The sequence below is a fragment of the Petaurus breviceps genome, unplaced genomic scaffold (assembly GCF_028583685.1).
Source record: "Petaurus breviceps papuanus isolate PSGF00001 unplaced genomic scaffold, PetGlider_PUasm1.0 175, whole genome shotgun sequence".
In the NCBI taxonomy this organism is placed as follows: domain Eukaryota; kingdom Metazoa; phylum Chordata; class Mammalia; order Diprotodontia; family Petauridae; genus Petaurus; species Petaurus breviceps.
In genome coordinates this window covers 21,893,955-21,918,831 of record NW_027185764.1, presented here as the reverse complement: position 1 = coordinate 21,918,831, position 24,877 = coordinate 21,893,955, and the positions used below count along the sequence as shown (strand labels likewise).

The window sequence follows — 24,877 nt, the reverse complement described above, 5'->3', positions numbered from 1 at the left end:
ACTTTTCTTTTGGGGACTAGATTTTGGTCCTAAACATTTGTATTCATTTCCTATATATATATTTTGCATATCAGACTCTCATCAAAGACTTTTTGATACAAAGTTGATTTTTTTGCTTGTTTGTTTTTTGCCCTATCAACGACTTCTCTTCTTAGTCTAGTACAACATATTTCTCTTAGAAAGTAGAGCACTTAGAGAATTTAAATGACCAGTCCAGGGTCACACAGCCAGTATGTGTCAGAGGTAGAATTTCCTGGTTTCAAGGCCAGCACTATCCAATGTCCTACCCTGGCTCTCTTGTCATAATATGAAGCCATCTGAGTCATAACTTGTACCAAGCAGTTCAGAAACATTTTAGATTTGGGAATCAATTACTTTGAGGTGTCTGATGCGGTGGAAGTGGAAAAGTTTCCAGAAAGAGAGAAATTTAAAAATAAGGAAAAAACAATAAATAGAAAAAGAACAGAGGGTTTTCTCCTTCACTGCTTGATAGATCCTGTCAGACTACCCTACTACTGTGGATATCTAATTTTTTTTTTTTTTCATTTGGGTATAGGCTATTTATTGAAAAATTTCTTCTTATACCTCCCTCTCCCTGACATAGTGTTGAAAATATGAGAGGCCTTTATGGATGAGAAAATAGTCATAAGCTACATCCCTATTTCAGTAAGCTGTAAGGTTCATTGAAGAGCATTAATACGCCTATGTAGACCTGTTTTTATTTTTAAACACTAAAGCTAAAGCCATCTTGGCCCTGTGCTCATCTTAAAATTTGACCAGCCTATTTTATCTTGAAAATTTCCTTCACAATTAGAAATTGGGATTGCTCAGGTTTAATCCAGAATAAGAAATTAGTTTAAAATAGACTTAGAGATCAAAAATAATTTTCAGTTCTTTCTCTAATCAGAAATTTAACCATAATAATTGGCGATAAATATTCATGGAACAAGTTTTTATATTTATAAGATATAAAAGTGGACATTTGTATAATACTTTTTTGTTTAGAAAATGCATCAATATAAATCTAATAACAAACCTAGAATTAACCTGTTTGTTTTCTAAATGGAAACATTTGTCAACAGCACCAAATTAAAGGGCCCAAATCTACCCTCCTGAGCATTTTTGGAATTTTTAAGGTCTGTGTGAGTGTTGGAACCACAAAAAGGCAATGGAGAAATCTGATATGTGTTAATTGCTGTGTCTTAACTGCCACAACTAACTTTAATATATCTTGGTCCATTAGGATCTGTATTGACATAAATCCATACCAGGCTTTAACACAAAGATAGGCATAAAAATGGGTTTGATAAAAGCTGTTGACTTCCCAACATACTAATATTTCTGTGATGACTCTAATTTGGTATTAGAGGACATATGCCGAACTTTTGTATTCTTATCCATGTGAAATTTCCTTCCCTCTTATTTTATTAATTATAGCAGTTAACAGACCCATTATGTGCAGAGTATTATCATCCTTAGCTACATAGAGTCAAAAGATAAACTGAGGAAAACAGAAGATTCTCTTCATTAAAAATGTTTCTGCTTGTGCTGCAAACTCTACATTTTTGCTTAATAAATCCATTCCCCAAATACTAGTGTTTAAATTGGAAGACACATAGATAATTACTCATTTGTTTAGGTGAATTATCATGTACTGTAAATCATAGACTCTTAGAACTAGATGGGACCTTAGAGGTCCTTCTCATGCAGATGAGGAAACTAAAGCCAGTGAGTTGTCTCAGCTCATGCAGTTGGTTAGTGGTAGAAATGGAATTGGAGGCCAGCTCTGTTACTTCCAGTGTCATGCGCTTTTCCACTCCCCTGAATTCTTTAGTTGATGTAAATAGCGTTAGTTTCTGGGAGAGGATCAAGAATATACTTATTTCAGGAAAATCAAATCAGATTACATTCAGAAGAGTTTCAGCTTGTTTTGGAACTAAAGTAAATATAGAATTTAAATTGCTTTATGTTGTAGGAAATCAACATAGTATCCAGGTATATTGCATTTAGAGTCATTATCTAAGCACAAATGGAAACAATCTTCCAGCATAAAGGGTTTTTTCCCTTCATCAGGATTTAAAGAATTTTTATGTATGTGATAATTATGACTCATTGGATTTTTTTCCCCAATTTATTTCAAGAACAAAAGTCCTTCGTTTTCAGAAACTTTGTTTTTTCTTTCTTTAGGCTGATGTAGGATTTCAAGAGAATATTACAAATGCATACTCCCATAAACTGATTTTAGTTATGAATTGAAAATAAATTATTCTTTTGGGGGTGGGTGGGGCCAATTAAAAAAAAACAGGTTAATATGTTGCTATGGGAAAATCTGGTCTTCGGGACCATTTCTCATTCCAAGATACCTCTTAGAATCAAAGTTTGAATCACATTTTTTATTTCCTTATCCAAATATTGTGAATCTTGCTTTGTTAAGATTTGAGGATTTACTCCATTTTAGTATGCATTTAGTCGTAAGATTCATTTCCTGCATATTAATGAAGTTTTTAAGAATTTTAATACTGTGACCCATTTTTTTCTCATCTGTTTACTTTCTTCCTTTTCCCCCCCAAGTTCCTCGAGTTGTGGCAGTCTCTCCACAAATGCGTCTTGTTGAAGACAATCCCTCTTCTCTTTCCCTTGTGGAGATATATAAGCAGCGTTGTGCCAAGAAGGGCATTGAGCACGATAACCCCATTTCTCGTTACTACGACAGACTGGCAACAGTGCAAGCCCGGGGGACTCAGGCCAGTCACCAGGTACTGAAACTGTGATCCGTCATCTTCCCCTTCTCTTCTTGAGCACCCCACGTGCTACTTCTGCACTTTCTTTTCCATGTTTAATGTGCTGATTGCCCATTCTTTTCTCCATTAAAAATAGCTACTTTAAAAAGAAATGACATTCATTAAGGGGTAAGCCCTACAATTTGAGGTAAGTTTATTAAGTCTCTGAATTGTTGGAACTTAAGACTGCTGATGTGGGTGAGGCTTCTTTTGAATTGGCAATCGCATTAACATAACTATAAACCTGAAAGAACCGAATTTGTTTTTAGAAACTTAGTATTATTGGAGTTGTGTAATTTGTGTTATTTCACTTCTTCATCCACATTCAGTAGAGGCTTGTCTTATAGATGAAAGCATTCAAAATGCCCTCTCCTTTATTGGGTGCAGGGTGTGTAAGTGGCCTTTCACTGGGATTTCTTATTCCCTCAAATCTAAGAAGCAGGGTTTCCTATCTGCTTGTAATACAATGCTCGAAGTCCCTTTCTTTCTTTGTGGGTTCTGATAATTTTAGGAAATAATGTGACAGAATTGGACCTTGTTGATCTTTAACTTTCTTCTCTCTCCTTCAACCTCACTACTCCCACCTCTAATAGTTTGAATTACTGGTCTCTTGTGATCTTTGGAGAGCTTCTGTTGACTTCTCTTCTGTATCAGTGGCTTGTTCTCCTTAATTGCTTTGGTCCTACATGGGTAACAGGAAGCTGTGTCAACATCCCTGAAATAGTTAGCAAGTGATACTTGCCAAGGCATTTTCTGTACAGTAAACCTTGTGCCCAGAGGATTAGAGAACTAGAAAGAAATTATCTGGTCCAACTGCCTTTCTTCAATCTTGTGAAGAATGTTTAAACTGTTGAAAATGGATGATTGTATTTTCTTTTCCCGCTAATATCCCAGAAGAGACATGCTACGTTCCCTTTTGGGAATTAATTCCTAAGTTTTACCACTTGATCACTTCTGACAGTGACTGCTTCATCATGGAAATGACAGAGAAGATTGATCTTTGAAAACTTATTTTGAAAATGCTCATCCACCCATTTCATGTGATCTATGGCCGTGTTTGGAGATGCCCAGAGCAGAGGATGGAGTGTGTGGCACGTTTCATCACTATTCTAGTCCTTGATAAAGTAGAAACTCGGAACTTTATGTACAAATAAATACTTAAATTTAGGCACCACACATTTTGAAAACATACTTAAATGGGAAGCTGTTATAGTATAAGACATGCATTGTTAATATTTTCCTTGGCTAAGGATGAGGGGGAGGGGAGGGAACAATTAAGGTGGAGTTTGATGTTTATATCCTGTTAGTTTCTACCAATGTGTTGTGACTGTTAAGTTATTCTCCTAAGCATTTGAGAGTTCAGTAACAGCAGGTGTTAAGGGTATTTTGTTCTTTTCAGTGTATTTTCTTTAATTTTGGTGGTCCTAGATTATTAGTTGGAAGCTCTGTCAGAATCTTTGAAATAGGAGGTGATATTTCCTCCTGCTTTCCTTCCCATCTTATAGATAAATAAGGAAAAAATGATTGTTCCAGGGTCACAAAGTGAGACATGTGGCATGATCCATGATTGCCAAATGTCTGCATTCAAATGCTACTAAGGTAGATTTTGTAGGCTATACAATTAACACTGGTTGGTCCCAAGCCTTTAAGGAGCTGAAATTGCACCAGTAAGGAATGATCTGAGTTGGCAAATTTATTTCCATCAGAATAGATTCCATTGAAACTACAGCTGGTCATTGATAGTATATAACCATGAACTTAGAAAGAATTTGCTAGTTCTCTGAATCATGTGTTTCTAATCAACTGAAAATAGAAAGGCTATATTTGATACATCCTATCAGCATTTTATAGTACTTTATTCTAATCTAATAAAAGCAGCATTAGTTTTTATCTTCTGAACTTATGTTGGATCTGAGATTTTTCTAGTATAAAATATAGCATGAAGTGTTATGTAACATCTGTTTCTGTTGTGGTAAGAGATCCTTCAGGTTATGAAACTTTTGTCTTTAATAGTCTTTTAATTGAAGTAGTGTCATTGCTTTGCAGCTTTTCCTACAAAGAGAAATTCTTACTTTGTTCTTATTTCTAGTTAATTGGTTTGGTATATATTTCAGTAACTAAGAACCATAGTAGCTTTCAGATGTTTCCTCAGTTACCTGGGAAGAACTGTGTCCCGCATCCTACAATTAATGTTTTCACCAAAGCATTTTAAACTCTTCTGATACTTATAGTGAAAGAAATTGAATACTTCTGTGTATATCAGTGTTCAGTTTGATAGCTTGTACTTTATACTCATTTGTTCATGGAAATCACTGGCACTTGTGTTAGTAAATGGAGTTACATTATGAGGATTTCCCTTTTGAATATGTAATATATAAATGATCTCTTAGTAAATCAGATAAAGGCTAAGAGAATGTAGCTTGCTGGAACATCCCTAAGTCCAGAAAGGTCATTAACAACTTCCATCTTTTTCTAGAAGAAGTTGACTGACCTTTGTGCTGTTCTGTGATCTCCAAGCAGCTGTAGTGTTGCTGTGCCTGGCATTACCTGCTTTGAGACAGTGGATCGTCATGGAGACGGCAGAGGGTCTTAATTTATAAAAGATTCTTATATCACTCTTTTGGATCAGAGGATTCTCATCAAGTTTAAGAAGAAGAAAAGTTTATTATCTTTAGATTGTTATTTGAAAATTCATCAAAAGAGCATGGATTTAATATAATTTACTTTAATTTAGGTCCTTCGTGATATTCTCAAGGAAGTTCAGAGCAATATGGTGCCTCGAAGCATGCTAAGAGAGTGGGCTTTGCACACATTCCCCAATGCCACTGATTACTGGACCTTCCGAAAGATGTTCACAATCCAGCTTGCGCTGATTGGTTTTGCAGAATTTGTATTTCATTTGAATAGACTCAATCCAGAGATGTTACAGATTGCACAGGTAATTAGATGTAAATGAAACTTAACCCTATGCTGTATTTAATAAATGATTCTTCTAAAAATTTTTTTTAAATGATCTCACTCCGAAATTTAGGACACTGGCAAGCTTAATGTTGCCTATTTTCGATTTGACATTAATGATGCTACTGGAGACCTGGATGCTAATCGTCCTGTTCCGTTCCGCCTCACACCTAATATTTCAGAATTCTTGACCACAATCGGGGTCTCTGGGCCATTAACTGCTTCCATGATCGCTGTTGCCCGGTGTTTTGCACAACCAAACTTCAAGGTAAATAACATTGTGATATTATAGTAGTCACGAAATGATCTTGTTGAAGTGGTGCTGCTTAAGGAAGTCATCTGAAGTGTACTTCTTGGCCCCAGAAGCTAGCATTCCAATAAAACAAAATAGAGGATTTCAGTTTTTTAAAAGTTAACTTTTATTGTTCAGTGGAAATGTTTTTATGCAGAAAAGGGAAATTCAAGATCCAAGAATGTTAAGACATATAGGAATACATTTTAAAAATAGAAACCTAAGAAATTACCCAGCTACACTGAGTAATTTATATCCCTCAACTATGCATGTTATGTTGATTATTCAGTTATGCCCACTCCCTATTTTAAAAATCTTTCAGATATGGAAAGAAAATGGATACAGTCTTGAAGCAAGACCTTAGTGCAGGAGCTTGGTAATAAGCATCTAATTAACTTAGGGATGCTATAGGCAGAGTGTACAAATATTACCCTGTACTTTTAAGGAAGCAATAAAATGAAAGATTAAAAATGGACTTATTGTTTTGGCAGTCTTCACATTCAAACAGATGGTTTTTAAAAATTTAATTGTGAAGACTAAAAATAAGAGTTGATTAATGACATCATTCCAGCAAGTATTTAGAAAAAGGAAAGGAGGAAACAGAGGAAGGAGCCTTGGAAAGGAAGGACATTCATTTCTTTGAGTCAGAAGCAGAGAATGGGTAAAAATAGAGAAATTTTAAGTAGAAAGGCCATGTACAGTGGAGTTCTCGTGAGAGGTTTCCATCTTTCAGTAAAGTAGGCTTCCGTATCATCTATAGAGAGTGAGAAAATTGGGGAAAGATATTTGAATGAAATGGAATTAGAGGGCAGAGACTTGAGGAGATTGAATGGTACATTGGAAGAAACTGGTTCTAGATAGAATCAGAGAACCTAGGTGCAAATCCTGCCTCAGACACTTATTACCTGAGTAAAACACTTGACCTCCTTGGACCTCAATTTCTTCATCTGTAAAAGGAAGGGTTTGGATTGGATGGCCTCTGAGGTCCCTTCCCCCTTTAAATCTGTGACCCTTTAAAAGCTTCTAGAGGAAGCATTATGAGAGAAGTCTTGCTGTAGCCAGATGAAAGGATTGGCAGGCAGCTCCCAGTTGAGAGGAAATCTGGGACTGGGAGCAATGACCGGGCGGGGGTTGGGAGAGGGAATATGAAGTTTGTCGACTTTTACGTGGTTATAGTGTGAATGATTCTAAAGTGTTATGGAGATCATAATTTAAACAGCTGATATTTATAAATAGGGAAGCAAAGTTCAAAGCAGTCCAATGAACCGATTGAGTCAGAACTTGAGAAACTAGAGTCCATTGAGGGTGAAAAACAAATTCATTAGGTCCCGCTGGACGGGACAAAGCAATATGTCTTTTGGAAATGGAAAAGGATGTAAGGAAATTTACTCAAAATAGAATGGATTTAAAGGGATAATAGAAGAATACACAGTAATGAAATAAGCTTGGGGTAAGATTAGGACTAATCTGAAGTGGGAGGACTGTTAAATTCCTTTACATTAGAAAATGTTTATTGAATTAATTGCCAGTTGATGAGTATACAAAGACAAGCAAAACCAGCCTTTTCTCCCAAGGAGCTTACATGCTAATGTAAGAGGCAATATGCTGATAAGTGCGTACAAGACATGTAGAAAGTAGATTTACTTTGTATATATCACACAAGATAGGAGAATGGAAAGTATTCTCAGAGGGGAAGGCACCAGCACCTGGGAGACCCAAAAATGCCTCCTGAAGAAGGTGGAATTTCAGCTGAGTCTTGAACGATGCCAGAGAAACTAAAGGGTGGAGGTGAACAGGGAGAGCATTTGAGGAATGGAGGACAGATAGCCTTTGTAGCTGCATCATGGAGAGAAGTAAAGTATGAGAATACAAGAGAAATAGGAAAAGACCCAAGTTATTGAGAATTCCAAATTCCAGAGAGAAGAGTTTGTATTAGATCCTGGAGGTAATAGGGAGGCACCCACTAGAACTCACTAAAGCCAGACCAGTTCTTTAACAAAATCACCTTGGGAGCTTAGTAGGGAGAGACTTGAGACCAGAGGCTATTGCAGTTGTACAGTCAAGAATGATGCAGGCCTGGAGTAGAGGACTGGCTGTGCAAATGAAGAACAGGATTGGGGGGACATAAAATAGAAGTATAAAGGTAGAAATGACAGGTGAGGTGAATGAGAGTGAGGGGTTTAGGATGACACCAAATTTGCATGCCTTGGTGATTGAGAAGATGTTGCTGCACACGGCAGAAACAGAGACTTTGAGGGGAGAGATGAGTTGTATTTTATACAAGTTGAGTTTTGATAACTATGTCCAAAAGGTAACTGGTAACATGAAGACTTAGCTCAGAAAAGAGATGAGGTCTGGGAATCTAGGGCTGTGTAGATGTGGTAATTGAAACCAGGGGAGCCAAAGAGATCAAATCAGTTAAGATAAAATGAAAAAAGAATGCCCAAAACAGAGCCTTAGGGGCACCAGCAGTTAGTGAGTATGACACAAATGAAGAATTTGCAAAGGAGACAGAACTAGGAGAGACATTGAATCTTGTACACACAGTCCTTCAAGTCTAATGAGATAGCTCTCTCTATCGCTGACATATGAAAGCATTAATAGGAAAAATTATACAGCTATATAAATGTGTGGAAGTGTACATATTTGTATTGGTGCTTTTGCTTCTTCAGATCAACAGAAAATGTTGTAATTTTCACTTATGGGGGCAGCTAGGCAGCTCTTTAAACAAGATGATAATAGCTATGCTTCTGTGGCACTTAGAAGTTCACAAAACTTTTTTTCAAAAATAACCCTGTATATGGGCATATGAATACATATGTGAATGTGTGTACATATGCTTACAGGAATACATAGATAGAGGTCACAGGACCAGTTTAACAGGAAGGGATGATACTTAAAAGGTGAAATTAAGAGATGAGAGAGGAATATAATGAGAGGAGATGGGGAGAGACAGATTGGGGTAAACTATCTCATATAGAACAGGCAAGGGAGAATGGTTACAATGGAGGGGAAGAATAGGAAGGCAAAAGGGAATGGGTCAACCTTATTCTCACTGAATTTGGCTTGGGGAGGGAATGAAATACACACTAAATAAGGTATCTCACCCTACAGGAGAGTAGGGGGAAGGGGATGAGAAGGGGGATGATGGAAGGGAGGGCAGGCTGGGGGGAGGGAAGTTGGGAGCACCCACTTTTGAAAAGGGACAGGATCAAAGTAGAGAATAGAACAAGTGGGAGGTGGGATAGGAGGGAGGGAAATATAGTCAGTCTTTTACAATATATCTACTATGTTATTGTTTTGCATTAGCCACACATGTCTAACCTATACTGAACTGCTTATCTTCCCAGTAAGGGTGGGAGACAAGGAAGGAAGGGAATGAATCTGGAATTCAAAGTTTTAAAATCAAATACTCAAATATATATATACTATTATTAATACTATTTCACATGTAATTGGGAAATAAGATATACAGGCACTGGGGCATAGAGATCCACTGGAAAAGTTGAAAGGGGTATGGGAGAGAGCAGATTGGAGGAGGGGATATCCTGTGGGACTGCTATTTTGGGGCGGTGGGTAGGGGAAAAACGGGGAGAAAATTTGTAACTCAAAATCTAGTGGAAATGAATGATGTAAATCAGAAGTTAATAAAGCATTTGGGAAAAAAAAAAAGAACCCTGTGACATAAGTAGTGTTAAGTATTAATATTCCCATTTTACAGCTTAGGGAAGTTTGGCTTCAAAAGGCTGACAGAAGTAGTAAGTAGCAGCGGTGGGACCAGAACCCATATCTTCTGATATCCAAATCTGTTCTTTTTTCTCCTCTTCCACACTGCTGGGGAGAGCTTTTTATAGATTTCAAATAATTGAATCTAGAATTGCTTATTTCCAGTAAGGAATATTAAGGTTGTCAGTAAGTCATAAGTTCTTGTTCTCCATGCTAAAATACCGAGATTACAAAGAGGGCGCAGAATGTCACTAAACACCTGGTTATGATTGAGTTAGAAGGTTACTGCCCTTTGATGATTCTTTCAGCTAAAAACAAAATTAGTCAGTTTTCTCTTTTCTTTACCATAGGTTGATGGCATTCTGAAAACAGTGCTTCGGGATGAAATTATTGCTTGGCACAAGAAAACACAAGAGGATACCTCCTCTCCGCTCTCAGCAGCTGGGCAACCCGAGAACATGGACAGCCAGCAGCTGGTTTCACTGGTTCAGAAAGCTGTGACTGCTATCATGACTCGACTCCATAATCTTGCTCAGTTTGAAGGAGGAGAGAGCAAAGTCAACACCCTTGTAGCAGCTGCAAATAGTCTGGATAATCTGTGCCGCATGGATCCTGCCTGGCATCCCTGGCTGTAATTGGAAATGTCAGCAGCTGTTCCGCTGCTTGCACTATGAGCCATGCATTGTGTTAGGAGGAAAAATGTGAAGAGGTCTTTTTAGACTCTGGCTTACCTATCACTAACGTTTTAATTTCTTTCCCTGGTTAGTTTCAAATCATGTTTACAGAAGTCCTGTGGTTTACTGGGTTTCGATTCATTTCCTAAAATAGTCATGTACAAAAGAAGTGATTTATTATGCAAAAATGGCTTTTAAAACTTTCTCTAAGAGTTGGGATGGGAAGGGGAGGGGCCAGCAGGTTATACTTAGGTGAAATTTAGTTTTAGAGATTTTACTATCAATAATGGCTTAGATGATTAGGAATGACAGATCTTAAATCTACTGTAAACATTTTAATACCCTTTAAGAAACCAGAATTCTCCACATCTGGATTTCCTTTGTGAAATTATTTCCTTCCTTTGTACGAATGTACAGTTTGGATTGTTAATTCAGTACTGTCAGATGTTAACCCTTTCAGAACTGCCCTCACCGCCTCACAGGAACTATATTGGTTTGTACAGATGTTTGTAACAAGTGTACAGAAAACCCTCTTTTGTTAAAGAACCGGAAAATTATGAACAAAGTGTGCTGGCTTTTCTCTGAGCACAAGTTTATGTACAGTGAAAGAATAACCAGTTTTGGAAATCTAGCTTAGTGTTTGACATTATGTATAAACAGGGCTTTATAATACTATAGGGAAAATGCCATCCCTTCAGACATTATGTATTTGAATGTAACTGATAGAAAGCAGGATGGTAAGAATTCTAAAATGAACCTCCTGGTTGTTTTGGGTGAATTTTAAGACACTTGTAGATTTTTCTTGTTACAATTGCTTCTAAAAGGGCAATTTTTCTTTTTAACTTAAAAACAGATTTTAAGTTTACTTGAGTCTTTATGTTAGCATTTTTATAAATCTGCGGTGTTGAGAATGTTCTATCTAAATTTGTACAGAGTGATTTTTTTCAGAATAAATATTTTGTAAAATGATTTGTGGAATCTCCTAAATGTTTATTATATCTGTTGGTTTCATAGGCAGCAGTCACTAAACATTTACTAAGCGCCTGCTGTGTGCCACGCACTGCTAAGCAATGGTGATATACAAAGAAGTAAAAGAGAGTTCTGCCCTCAAGGAGCTTGCAGTCTAATGGGGGAACAACAAGAAAACAAATATGTACAAACAAAGTATCTATAGGATAAAAAGGAAGCAACTGGAAGAGGGAAGGCACTAGAAGTAAGAGGAGTTGGGATTTTAGTTGAGATTTAAAGGAAGCCAGGAGACAGAAATGAGGAGAGCATTCCAAGTACGGGGGACAATAACAAAAAATACCCAGAATAGAAAGATGTAATGTCTTTGGTGTGTGGAACAAACAGGAAGCCAGTGTCACTAGTTCAAAAAGTACATGGTAAGGAGAATAAGGTATAAGAAAGGGGGATAGGTTTCTTCCCACTGTACCACACTGTCTCTTGCCCCAACTAGTTAATCTCCACATTGAAATCTGCTACAAAAGAAGCTAATACTCCCTTCTGCCAAAGTTATGCCTAGTATGTTAGTGCCTGGTGGTTGGTAATGGCCAATTAACTTTGATGTCTTGAAACTTATGATTCTATAGGGAGTATACATTGTTTTAATTTTTCTCTTAATAAAATTTTTGTGGAGGGAAAAAAAACCCTCAAACCTTGAATTATGGTATCCAGCAGTGAAGTATCAGTATAAGTTTGGAAAGACAGCAGCCAAGCATTTGAAATTATTGTGGATAGTTGGTATTAGCACCGTAAAATATTGGTGAGGCAAAGATCATTGTTACTTTGAGGGTTCTTGATTTTCTATATAATGAAAGTATAGCATGCTTAAATTCCAGAATCGTTTAAAACATAAACCATTACTTCAAATTGCCTTTGTCCTAAGAGTGCTTTGTGGAGTAATGGTTTACCAAAATGAATGAAAATTATCAATAAAAGGCACTTACTTTAAACTTTTAGCAATAAAGTGGGTGCTGTGGGCTGCTCAGTGTCCAGCACTAAGCATGGTCAGAGACGTGAATAAGAAATGACCAGGCCACGTGGGTAGTTCAAGGAAGAAACATGAACTCCCTTTATTGATTCTTAGTACAAGATTTTTAGAGACAAAAGAATAGGACTTGAGTATTCTTATCATTACCTTAGTCTGTTATATCTTAGAAGTAGCACAGAATAGATAATTTGATAAGGATTTGTTATCTAGGAGACTAAAATCTTAGGGTAAAACCTTTGATCTGGGCCTCAGGGATCTCCTAATGCAGCCGCAGTCATAAACAGATACAATTGAGAGCAGACTTCAAAGCCAAAGCTGCAGTCATCCAAAGACATGTTTACAGCTGACCACCCAAAGATACCCGAGTGCTGAATCAAATATTTTGGCTCTCAGTAACTAAAATCTCGGAGTAAATCCTATTGATCTCAGAACTCAAGTAACATCCCTATAAGTGTACCTCATATCAAAAGACCCAAGGAGCAAGCTTAATAAAAAGCCTTATCGGGAAGGGCCTTCCATAGGGCACATAGTCCGAGTCCTGACAGACCTCTTTGGCTCCCCACAGGTGGGTTGAACGTTTTAGACAAGTGAGTTGTTACCATATATGTGTATGCACATACACATAAACATTTGTATGCACACATACATAGATTATATGTACACATTATTTTATATAATAACATATAGGAAGATATTTTTATAATGCTTTGTCCTTTGGGTTTAGTACATATCTTTGTTTAGCAAAACTTAAGTCAAAATTGTTCTGTTTAGTAATTAATTTCATTGAGTATTATGCACTTATCATGTGGATAGTATGGAAAGATAATAAGGTGTAAACAGAGCCAGTCAAAACAGGGAGTCACACAATTGTGTGACACACAATTGGTGGTTAGCCCTGGCTGGATAAGTCACTTAAACCTGTCTGTGTTCTAGGCAGCTCTTTGAAATAAGACCATAAATTGGAGAGATGGTGCTGACCTGCATTGGTAGAGAGGATTTTTCAACGAGGGAGCTCCAAACACTGATGAAATCAACCTTCCGTGTGTATTGTGGTATGCTAAAAACAGGGATACAAAAATAAAAATTAAATCAAGGCTTTAAGGATGTTATATTCTCCTGTAGGGAATAGTCTATGTAGCAGATAAGTAAAAGTGCTAGGGGGAGATAGAGGCAAATTGCTCTAGGGAAATTTGAAGAGAAAGCATTTTTTTTTCTCTTTTAACTGGTTAGGGTAGACCAGAGAAGACTTCATGATAACTTGAATTTAGCTTTGAAGGGAAAGTAAAGATTCTGAAAGACAAGAAGGAAGGAGTGCCTTCTAAGATGGGGGATGACCTATGTAAATTCATGGAGGTAGAATTGAATCCTTAAGGAGTAAAATTGCATAGACTGTAATTTGTAATTATTGCTTGTGTCTAAAACACTATTAAGTTTACTTCGATATTCAGTTAATTTCTTGAGATGATGATCATGTTTGGGGGAAAATTCAGCAAATGATTCATAGTCAGATATTGGAAATGCTAGCTATCCTACCATTGAGAATCTTTGGAGTGTGAGAAAATGGGATTTAAAATGAGCCTTATCTCTAGAGAGTAGGTCAGCATTAACTGGGAACTGTAGGCTTGTGGGTCATGTGACCAGCAAGATGAACCACTTGTTTTCTCTAAAACTCTTAAGAATTATGTACAACAAGAAGAAGTAAAGTTATTGCAGCTATCTTCACTAGCCAAGGCACCAAGAAGTCTTGATGAATTAACAGAAGAGAAGGCTTATTTCCAAATTACAACAATTTGATTATCAGTCCTTCCCCTACCACTCTGGTAGAGTGGAACAATGGTACCTGCTAGCTTGTCTGCTGCACTTCACTCAGCAGTTTCCTTGATGCCACCCTAGTCTCTCCCGGCACACCTTTTCCCTTGCCCTCACCCCACTGTTTTGTTCTAACAAGTAACAGCCATCATCTCCACCTCCTACACTTCCCTACCAGGAGAGGGTATAAGAAGGGTACCTAGCTCAGGTTGGGGGGGGGGTGTGTGACAGATGTCTGGAACCACTTCTATTCCCTCAGAAATTGCTTAGCATAGGTACAGAGACCACCAAAAGTGGATTCCACACCATGTGTGGAGCACAGAGTTTTAAGGTCTACCCGTTGGGGAATTCACCTTCAAAGGACAAGTCAGGGATTGTAGAGAAGAACAAAGAAAAAAGAAATCACCAAAAATCTCAGAATGAAGAGAACTCAAAAACTTGAGCACAGACAGATAAATCAACAGGGAAGATGTTAGAATAGAACAGAGGATTATCAGGACACCCAAGTGAGTCCATAAACATCTTGAATAAAAATTGGACTCAAAGCAAATTTAACTAATATATAAGGTAGAAATCCCAATGGATTCCTCAAAGCATGAAATTACAGCGGTATTTACCTTAGTGGTTCAAGAGAAAACTAGGAATTGTGAAAGTAGAAAGTATAGCCTTCAAAGGGAATAAGGAAACATTTAAGCATCAACTATGTGCCAGGCCTTGTACTAATCATTTTACAAATATCGCTTGATCTTTACAACCCTGGGAGGTAGGTGCTATTATTATCATCCCCATTTTTCTAATTGTGGGAATTGAGGCAGATAATCGATTTTGAAAAGACAAGGGATTTGTAGTATTCCTGCGACAACCCCTCCCCCCCAAAATGAGCAGATTATTTCATTGCACACATCCCAGGAAAAAAAAATTCATATGGTTTTAAGAAACAAAACAGAAACCATTAAGAGATTTCTCTAAAAAAAAATATGCAAGGAGATTAAAATGGAACTTAAAAGTGATGGTGGAAGAACAGGGTAGAACACCAGAGGGGAGGATTCTGGAAAGAAGCAAGAGTAGGGCAGAAAATTCCAAGCTCTCCAGATTGTCCCTCCACAAAAGAGAGAAAATAGCGCCTCGGGGCAAACATAGAGCGGTAAAAATAAAAGTGGGGCAGAACAGTGGTCCTACTGGGACAATCAGAAGATCTGAAGAAAAATCCCAGGACAAGGTTTCGTCCCTGTGAAGAATAAACACCTCCAGGCTAGGTCCCAGGTCCACTTAAACAAGAAGTGTTTGGGAGCTGCCTCAGGGCATTTTTAGCCCTGGGACAGTGAAGGGAGTTGGGCATTTAAGCCAGGGAAGATCAAGGGAACCTATGCTGACAAGAAACACCAGACCCAGCCGTGCTGCAGAAACAGGCATGGGGAAAACTAGCCCAGTGAGTGCAGAAGCAGGCAAAGGAGAAAGAATCCAACCATACTATGGGAATAGAGAATACCAGGCTTCATCTTCAAAGGAGGATCCTGAAGCAAAGAAACCCTCTTCTACCCAAAAGAGTGATATCAAATGGTCCCCTGACAAAAAGAATTCATAGAAAAACTTTTAAAAGACTAAAAATTAAATGAGGATTTGAGGAAAAACTTTAAAAAAGTCCAAGAAGATTATGAAAAAAATCAACCAATTAGAAAAGGAGGTTCAGAATCTTAAGGAGGAAAATGACTCTGAAAATCAGAATTGGGCAAGGGGAAACCAGCAAAGTTATAAGAGGTCAAGAGATAATAAAACAAAATATAAAGAATGACAAAAAATAGACTTTTCTCCCAAGCTCATGGTGGGTTCTGCTGCTTCAGTAGCATCCCTGAAACAAGATGGTGAAGGTCAGAGTCAACGGATTTGGCTATATTGGGCTCCTGGTGACCAGGGATGCATTCATCACAATGTGGCCATCAGTGACCCCTTCTTGACCTCAATTATATGGTTTATATGTTTCAATATGATTCCACCCATGACAAGTTTAAAGGCACTATCAAGGCTGAGAATGGGAAGCTGGTAATCAATGGAAAAGCCATTACCATCTTCCAGGAGCAGGGTTCCATCAATATTAAATGAAAAGATGCTGGAGGCAAGTATGTTGTAGAGTCCACTGGAGTCTTTATCACTATGGAGAAGACTGGGGCTCACGTGAATGGTAGAGCCAAGAGAGTCATCATCTCTGTCCCTTCTACTGATGCCACAATGTTCATAATGGAAGTGAACTATGGAAAATAACTCCCTTAAGATTGTCAGTAATGCCTCCTGCACTAGCAACTGCTTGCCCCCCTTGGCCAAGGTCATTCATGGCAACTTCAGCATTGTGCAAGGACTCATGACGATAGTCCATGCTGTTACTGCTACCCAGAAGACAAGCTGTGGCATGGTGGATGTGGTGCTGCCCAAACTATCATCCCCGCTTCCACTGGTACTGCTAAGGTTGTAGGCAAGGTCATACCAGAGCCAGATGGGAAGCTCACAGGCACGGCCTTCCATGTTCCATATCTTTTGTGGATCTGAACGGCTGCCTAGAGAAAACTGCCAAATATGATATCAAGAAAGTGATAAAGCAAGCAATCAGAGGGACCTTTGAAGGGCATCTTGGGCTACACAGAGGACCAGGTTGTACCCTGTGACTACCAACAGCAACACCCACTCTTCTACCTTTGATGCTGGCACTGGTATTGCCCTCAATGACCATTTTGTCAAGCTCATTTCTTGGTATGATAACGAGTATGGTTATAGCAACCGTGTAGTAGACCTCATGGTCTACATGGCCTCCAACAGAAAGCTCATGGACCTTTACCCCAGTCAAAAAAAGGAGATCCACCACTGGGGAACCTACATTCCCAACCTATGTTCCTATACTGGGGATCCCATATCCCATTCACATCCCTGTCCCGAAGCACTCCTGTAGTAGGGGGGAGAAGCCTAGAATCCTGTATTTTTGCATACCAACAATAAAGTCACCACAGTCAGTGCAAGAGGAAAAAAAAGAATGAAAAAATAGAAGAGAATGTGAAATAACTCATAAGAAAAACAACTGATCTGGAAAACAGATCAAGAAGAGAAAACATAAGAATCTGACAACTTGAAAAGTATGATCAAAAAAAGAATCTTGATATAACAATATAGGAAATAAATTAAATTGTCCTGAAGCATTAGAACAAAAGGGGAAAATAGAAATAGAAAAAAAAAATCCATTGATCACCATCTGAAAGAGATCCCATGAGGAAAACCCACAGGAGTATTATAGTCAAATTCTGAAATGTCCAGTTCAAGGTTAAAATATTATGGGCAACAAGAAAAAAGCAACTTATATATGGCAGTGCCACAATTAGGATCACACAAAACCTAGCAGTTGTGACACTTACAAAACCACAGGTCTTGGGACACTACATATAGCAGAGCAAAAGAACTGGCCTTCCAACTGAAAATCTCTTACCCAGCAAAGCTAAGCATAATTCTGAATGAAAAAAAAAAATGACATTTAATGAATTGTCAGACTTTCAGGACTTTGTTTAAAAAAAACAAACCTGAACTTAATAGATTTGACATAGAAGAACCAAGAGAAATGTGAGGTACATATCAAAGACCAGCTGCAAGGAACTCAATAAGGACATGCTGTTTTTCTTTTATATATGTAAAATGTAAGGCGTGTCTAAGATTGTTTTTAGTAATTGGGTCATCATCAGAAAGATTGCAGGAGACCTGAGTATATGACTTCAAAAGGTAAAACCATTCAGGAGCAGCTAAAAAGAGTCATTATCTCATACAAATGAAGTACAAGAAGAACTGATACAAGGGAATTAGATGGAGAGGAGGGCTGTTAATTCTGGAAACCTACTTTCATTAAGAATGGGTTCAAGAGGGAACAATACATAAATATCTAGAAGAATATAAATGTCTTCTAAGTTTAGAAAGGAATAAAACATTAATGAAATAGGGAGTGGGGAGAGGATAAGGATGGAATCTTTAGATTCCTGGGAATGAAAGAATAAGGGAGGGATCCTGGTGTGAGAGAAGGGGGTAGGTTAAGTAATAGGAGGGAAAGGTAGCCAGAAGTAAAGGAATCAGGAAGGACAGGAAATAAGAGATATGCACAAACATAAAAATAAAGATCAGTAATAGAATCTGTTAGGGAAAATACATGTTTATATATGTATATGTGTGTATGTATATATCTCTCTGTAAATATATCCTCTCTGCAGCCTTTGGGGGGAAGAGGGAAAAAGAGAACAAAGTAAAAAGTACACAGCAAAGAACAGAAGAAAACTTACAAGGAAGCAAAGAAAATAGAGACAGTCCTGAACACAATACATAATATTTATTATATAGGCTTTCTTGAAGTGGAAATTTATTACATATATTTTGAATTCTCTTATTCTTTTTTCTTTTCGTATTTTGCATATAAGTTCCAATATTTAAGTTTATAATATTTCTTTTCTTGTGTGTATTTAAATATTAGTATTTAAGTCTAAAATAAAGGTATAAATAAAAGGAAAAAAAGAAAGCAGCACAGAATATGGAGGGTTGGGGGGGAACCTAACAAAAGAAGTTGATGGAGAGGAAAAGAAGTGAGATTTTACTTAAACATATAACTGAGAAAAAAAAAAGAGGCGAAAAAGTAGGTAACTAGATTAAAGAAAGAAAAACAAAGGAATTAAAAATTACAAGTCTAAAGAATGGGATTGCCTTAAAGTAGCTTAAACAAAAATAACTGAAGAGGCAAAGTACTCTCTTTCAACACGAATAAAAGACCAAAAAAATCCTAATTCAGAAAAGATTAGTATTAGAGACAAATGGAGGAAAACATAAACCCAACTATCATAACATGAATTACTAATGGGTTAGACAATATATTAGATAATCTAATAACAATGGAACTCATAAATCCTTTAGAAAACAACTTCTTACCGTGTTTCCCTGATAATAAGACACTGTCTTATTAATTTTTTTGGAAAAAAACCACCAGAGGGCTTATTTTCAGGGGAGGGCATATGTTGTCCTGCCTCAGCTCTCCTCCGCGGCACTGCTCTCAATGGTGCCAGCAAGCAAATCACTGGGGAAGAACAGGATGACGCGCTCACTGGTGCAGCTCTGATTGGATGCAGCTCGGAGCGCGGCATGCGTTTCATGGGGGGGGGACGGTGCATACAGAGGGTACCGTAATGTAGCGTGTAGCGCAGGGGATCACCTTCACTACAGTAGTAATCTCAATAGGGCTTATTTTCGGGGGAGGGCTTATTTTAGAGGAATCTTACACAGTAAGGGGAGGGCTTATTTTCGGGATAGGTCTTATTATCGGGGAAACACGGTATTTGATAATTACTGCTGAAACAACTGGAAAGCAGCCTGATATAAATTAGGCTTAGACCAGCATATTATACCATTTATAATAAATTCAAAATGGGTATGTGGCCTTCATATTAAAGGCTATATGTAGAGGACTGTAGGCCTGTGGGACCCTGACTCTGATGGCTGAATAAGCCCTGAAGAGCCTGCTATCGGGCCTGGATAGGTTCCCCATCCCCCAGGAAGGAGCTGGAACACACAGGTGTGAGCATTATGTCTTCAAGATAAGTGTGGTATACACCCCCTGGCCTGGGCACAAAGAAGTGTGCAGTGTCCTCGGGGGAAAACAATTAGTAAGCATTCCATAAAAGCTTGTATGCGGGGTAATAAAATCGGCTCTGCTTTCCACCACTCTTGGAGTCCTGTGTCTTGTGCACTTTTTCTCGCAGTCTCTGGGTAAGCAACTCTTTTTCAGCCCTGCTGCGGGATGTCAGGGCTCCCCACAGTCATACTATAAAAAAAAATTAGGATAGCATCAGCAAATACATTTCACAGCTCTGGGTAGGAGCTATATTTGTAACCAAACAGATTATAAAAGATAAAAGAGATCATTTTAAACTTGAAATTAAAAAGCCTCTGCACAAACAAAATTAATGCATCTAGAATAAGGAGAGAAGTTGAATGGTGGGGGGTGGGATGGGATGGGATGAAAATTTGAATGAGTGTGTATTCCTGATTCTGCTTATATCCAGCTTTGATCTACAGATCCAACTGTTGGAATAAACTCTCAGGAGGCTAAAGATAGAAAACACACACACACACAAAAAGTCCCTAGGAATACCAAAATATCCCAAATTATTTGGCTTATATATGCTCATATCACCTTGTAGTCATCAAATATAAATGAAGAGAACAATTAAACTAAGGTGAAGGTGATTGCTGTGCAGTCAAATGACCAATCTTGGCCCCAAAGATAAGAAAGGTTCTTATGTGGTTCTGGGTATGTAATATTGTACATATTACATTGCATTATATTACATATATTACATATTACATTACAATATACATTATACATTATACATATTACATATCTACATACATATACACAAATACATACATACAAATGCGGTTGTACCACCTGATTTTCTTTGTCATGAGGGAAAGTTTTATAGCATTGGAGGCAGGGGTGGGGCAGTTTAGAAATGTACTCAGAATGTTAAACTATTTATTGCTCAGTCACTGTTCAGTTAGAGGTGTCTACTTTCCCTGTACTTGGTACTTATGGAATTGCTCACCTTTTGAATTGTAGCTATTTTTATGCATTGCTTCTCCCTATTAGGCTGTGAGGTCTAGGAGGTATGGATTGTGTATCTTGGTAATATCAACAGCACCTAGAGAGTACTTTGTATGTAATGAGCACCAGAGGATACCTGGCAAACTAAAAACAGAATCTCTGAGTAGAGAGATCTCAAAAGCTGTCTATTCTAACACATACTTGAACAACAATCCCCCCAGTCTTTGCCTGAAGACTGGGAAAGAGGTAGGGGTAAATGGGAGGACAGTATTGACTACTTCTACAGGGAGTCCATTCCACCTTTGGATGACTAATCTTTAGGTGATTTTTCTTTACTTCAAACCTAAATCTGTCCCTCTGCAATTTCCTTTACCCTCCCTTCAGATATTTGAAAATAGCTCTCATGTCATCTCTCCTCTTTGCCCATCCCACCCTCAAAGCCCCTTCTCAAGCGTTCTTTTCTCCAGGCTCACCATCCCCAGTTCCTTCAATTGATTTCCCAGTAACAATAAGATCCAGGTCCTTCACCAATGTATATATCTCCTCTAGATTTTTTTCTAATCAATGTCTTTCCTAAAATGTGGTACCTAGAAATTTAAACATACTTTATGTTTAATTTATATTAATTTTTTTAAAAACATCCATTCTCACATAGTAAGTTGATGGTTTGGGGTTTTTTGGTTTTTTTTTTTTTTAAGCAATCGGGGTTAAGCAACTTGCTCAAGGTTACATGGCCAGGTGTTTCTGGGTGGGTAATAAGTGTCTGATCCTGGATACTGGAGCCGGTGCTCTTACTCGCTGTGCTACCTGGCCGCCCCTGTTTTTTTTTTTTTAACCTAACTATATTATCCTGGTCAAGAACTATATATATGTGTTTTAAATATCTATTAGCAAAAGCAGAAAATAAGGGAGCATTTTCCATTTTTTTTTTTTTGCCTTTTGGAGGGCAGTTAGGGTTAAGTAACTTGCCCAAGGTTACATGGTTAGTTTTTGTGTGTAGGTGTTAAGTGTGTAAGTTTGGAACTGAACCCAGGTCCTCCTGACTCTGGGGCCGGTGCTTTACTCACCATTTTCCATACTTGTAATGGTGCCTTCCAAATGTTTGCACCATTAAGAAGTTTTCCACATTAAATCTGAATCATATCGCAGTACTAAATACAACTTTATTCTCCTGTTGTAAAAGTAAAGCATATATTATCTGTAACTGAATGCTCTGAGTCATCTTATTCCAATAATAAATAATCTCTTTGTATCTGCCAATTTATGAGCAGCTCAATTATAGTAAGCTAAAAGCAGCACCACATTTGGGGAGGGTGAACAGAAAACACTGAACTAAGACTAAATGATTCATTATGAAACACAATTTACTTGGGAAAAGTAATTGTGGATAATGTATTTTGAAAAATTGGGTAAAGTAAGGCTTGAATAAATTACTGATTTGCACTTCTCAAAGACGAAAGCAAAATATATCTAGAAGATGAAGTATAACATAGCCTCGACAGTAACAAAGTACTTTTTTGTTCTGAAATGGTTTTGACCTAAGAGGAAAATCCCAAGATGAGAAATATTAAGTGGGGTGAGAATAGGTGACTGAAAACATTTTTGAGTGCTTTGATTTGTTTTTCTATGTCAATTTATGTTATTGTTGTTTTAAAAATAAGTTGCTATTTATATCTTTTGCTTTTACATGGCCAAAATTTCTCACAGGCTTGCTCCCCTTCCTCACACCTCAAGATCTATCTCAAGAGAAAGAAAAACAGCAAAACTAACCAATACATTGAAAAAGCCTGAAAATGTCCACATACCCACTGGACCTTCTAACTTCCGATAGGAATGTGGTAGAGGTGTCTTTTCCTATCTTTTGTTTGAGTGGATCATGTTTGTTTTGTCATTTTGGCTACTAATCTTGATTTTTCTATTTAAATTGCTGTGGCTGTTGTATATATTGTTTTCTTGGCTCTGCTTACTTCACTCTGAATCAGTTCATATAAGCCTCTTCATTCTTCTCTATATTCCTCATGATCCGTCTTGCCTCCATGAAGTGGCTGAGATTCAATTTAGCTCAGACTCAGTCTGTGTCAGATTATTCTGGCCTGCTTGTCTAATAACAAGCATCACAAATACTTAGGCTCCTTAAGAGTCTACCCATTATGGTGAATCTTTAATATACTTTGTTTGACTTTGGCTGAGAGAAGGCTTGAGTTGAATTCATTCGGCAGGACCTAGCATGTTGGTATTTTGGGGTCTCGAGCACCCCTAAAACCTCCAAACCTCAGCACCTTCAGAATCATTCAGGAGAGATTAAAGCCCAACCAGGCCCTTTCCTGCCTGTTCTCTGGGTATACTGCAATGAAAGTAATAGGTCATTTTATTGTTTTGTATCTTAATTCACGAATTCCATGGTACTACAAATGTTTGTTTTCCTTCTCTGGTTTAGAATATCCATTTAGCATATAATAATCTTTTTGTTTTTATTAATGTGAATTTGGAAATATTAATAAATAAGAATATTTCCTTATAAAACAAAAATCAGAGAGTATATTGGCACTATACTTTGCTATGACATGCAGCTTATTTTTTTTAAAGTATATGTTAACTTTACCATGGTAGTTCCAATACCACCCTGTTTATGTGTCCTCTTCTGAACTTCCTTCTGCTCTCTTCTGCATATTTTTGAAAAGTTTCATTGATATTCCTTTTGTTGTTTTCTTATCACCCTCTCCCTTTATTCTGCCTCTTAACCTTCTCCCTCCTCCCAGATACCTTCTTTGTAATTACAGCCATGCAAAATCAATCAAACATTGGCTATGTCTGAAAATGTTACAAAAATACAATAACTTTTTAGTCTGATCCTTTTATTTTTTCCAGTTGAAGGTTTAACATAAACACTGTGTGCTTTGCTGTTGAACTAATCAATTAAAATGGCAGTTAGAGCTTAGATGGAATACTTCAAATGTTCTTCAATTCAATTCTAGAAGTACTGATTAAGAATAGGACTAGGGAAGACTCTAGTCCCTCTTGGGTCAAACCACATCTAGAGTAAGGTGTTTAGACCTGAGCACCACTGCCTAGGAAAGACTTTTGTAGACAAAAGGACATCCTGAGGAGGGTAATAAAATTATGAAGGGTTTGAAGTTCATGCCATATGAAGATTTCAGGGGATAGAAGAGTTCATTAGTTAACACAGTGCCTGGTACAGAGGAATAAATGCTCATTGATTGATAATTGGTGATTGATATTTAGCCTGGAGAAGAGAAAACTCAGATTGACTGTGATATAACTATCTTCAAGTATTTGAAGGGTTGTATGGGCTGCACTGAGCTTGATTGAGGCTGGTGCCTTGACAGATAAGGTCAGATGTTATTATTTTTCCTTTGTTCTTTAAGAGAACCATGACACTGGAAAAGTCATTTCATAACTTGTAAGTGAACTAAATTTGTGAGACTGGACTATCAAAGTTATCAGTCTCACTCTCTCCTCCAGAGTCATTTGGGTCCAGTGGCAAGATACAGATCAGGATGACTGGAGATGGCCCCAGATGCAATGGAAAACCTCCCAGGTCATAGGCTGTTTCAGTTTATCTGAGGCAATGCCCATTCAGTGATTAAAACTAAATGAGAAGAAATGAGTTGAAGAATAACCTCTTTTACCTAGTCAAAAAAAGAAAAGGAAAATAAATCAATCCAGGAGGGGAAGACCCTCAGGATTTCTGGTCAAAGCAGAAACAATTTCTGTTTGCACTCACTCAGAGCCATCAGAGTCCAAACAATGATCAAATGAGGCTTTGATTGGGAACTATTGTTGGCCAATCAATAAGAGTCAAAACAATTTGAGTTTAAGGCATGGTTCTTAAAAAAGAAATCTAGCCTGCAAACCCCAAGATATCTTGTGAGATTTCAGCTATCAAAATTTATATTCCTTTGGGCAGAATACCTGTAAGTAAGGGCATGATTCCCTATATGGACAGAGGGCTAGGAAGGGGAGGAAAGAAGGAAGGAAGGAAGGAAGGAAGGAAGGAAGGAAGGAAGGAAGGAA

At 37.7% G+C, this 24,877-nt stretch overlaps 1 protein-coding gene and 1 pseudogene across 6 annotated transcripts in view; both read left to right on the top strand.

Moving 5' to 3' along the window:
• The window catches only part of TRRAP (transformation/transcription domain associated protein), a 175,007-nt gene extending 163,608 nt beyond the window's left edge, over window positions 1–11,399 (top strand). For all 6 annotated transcript variants that reach the window (XM_069084881.1, XM_069084880.1, XM_069084877.1 and 3 more), the window contains exons 68-71: window positions 2,572–2,756; window positions 5,515–5,718; window positions 5,812–6,006; window positions 10,107–11,399. In XM_069084881.1, coding sequence (XP_068940982.1) covers window positions 2,572–2,756; window positions 5,515–5,718; window positions 5,812–6,006; window positions 10,107–10,391 — 869 coding nt within the window. In that variant the 3' untranslated portion in view covers window positions 10,392–11,399. The remainder of the gene's footprint in view (window positions 1–2,571; window positions 2,757–5,514; window positions 5,719–5,811; window positions 6,007–10,106) is intronic.
• Window positions 11,400–13,852: 2,453 nt separating this feature from the next.
• Window positions 13,853–17,629, top strand: LOC138159064 (glyceraldehyde-3-phosphate dehydrogenase pseudogene; annotated as a pseudogene).
• The last annotated feature ends 7,248 nt before the right edge of the window (window positions 17,630–24,877 follow it).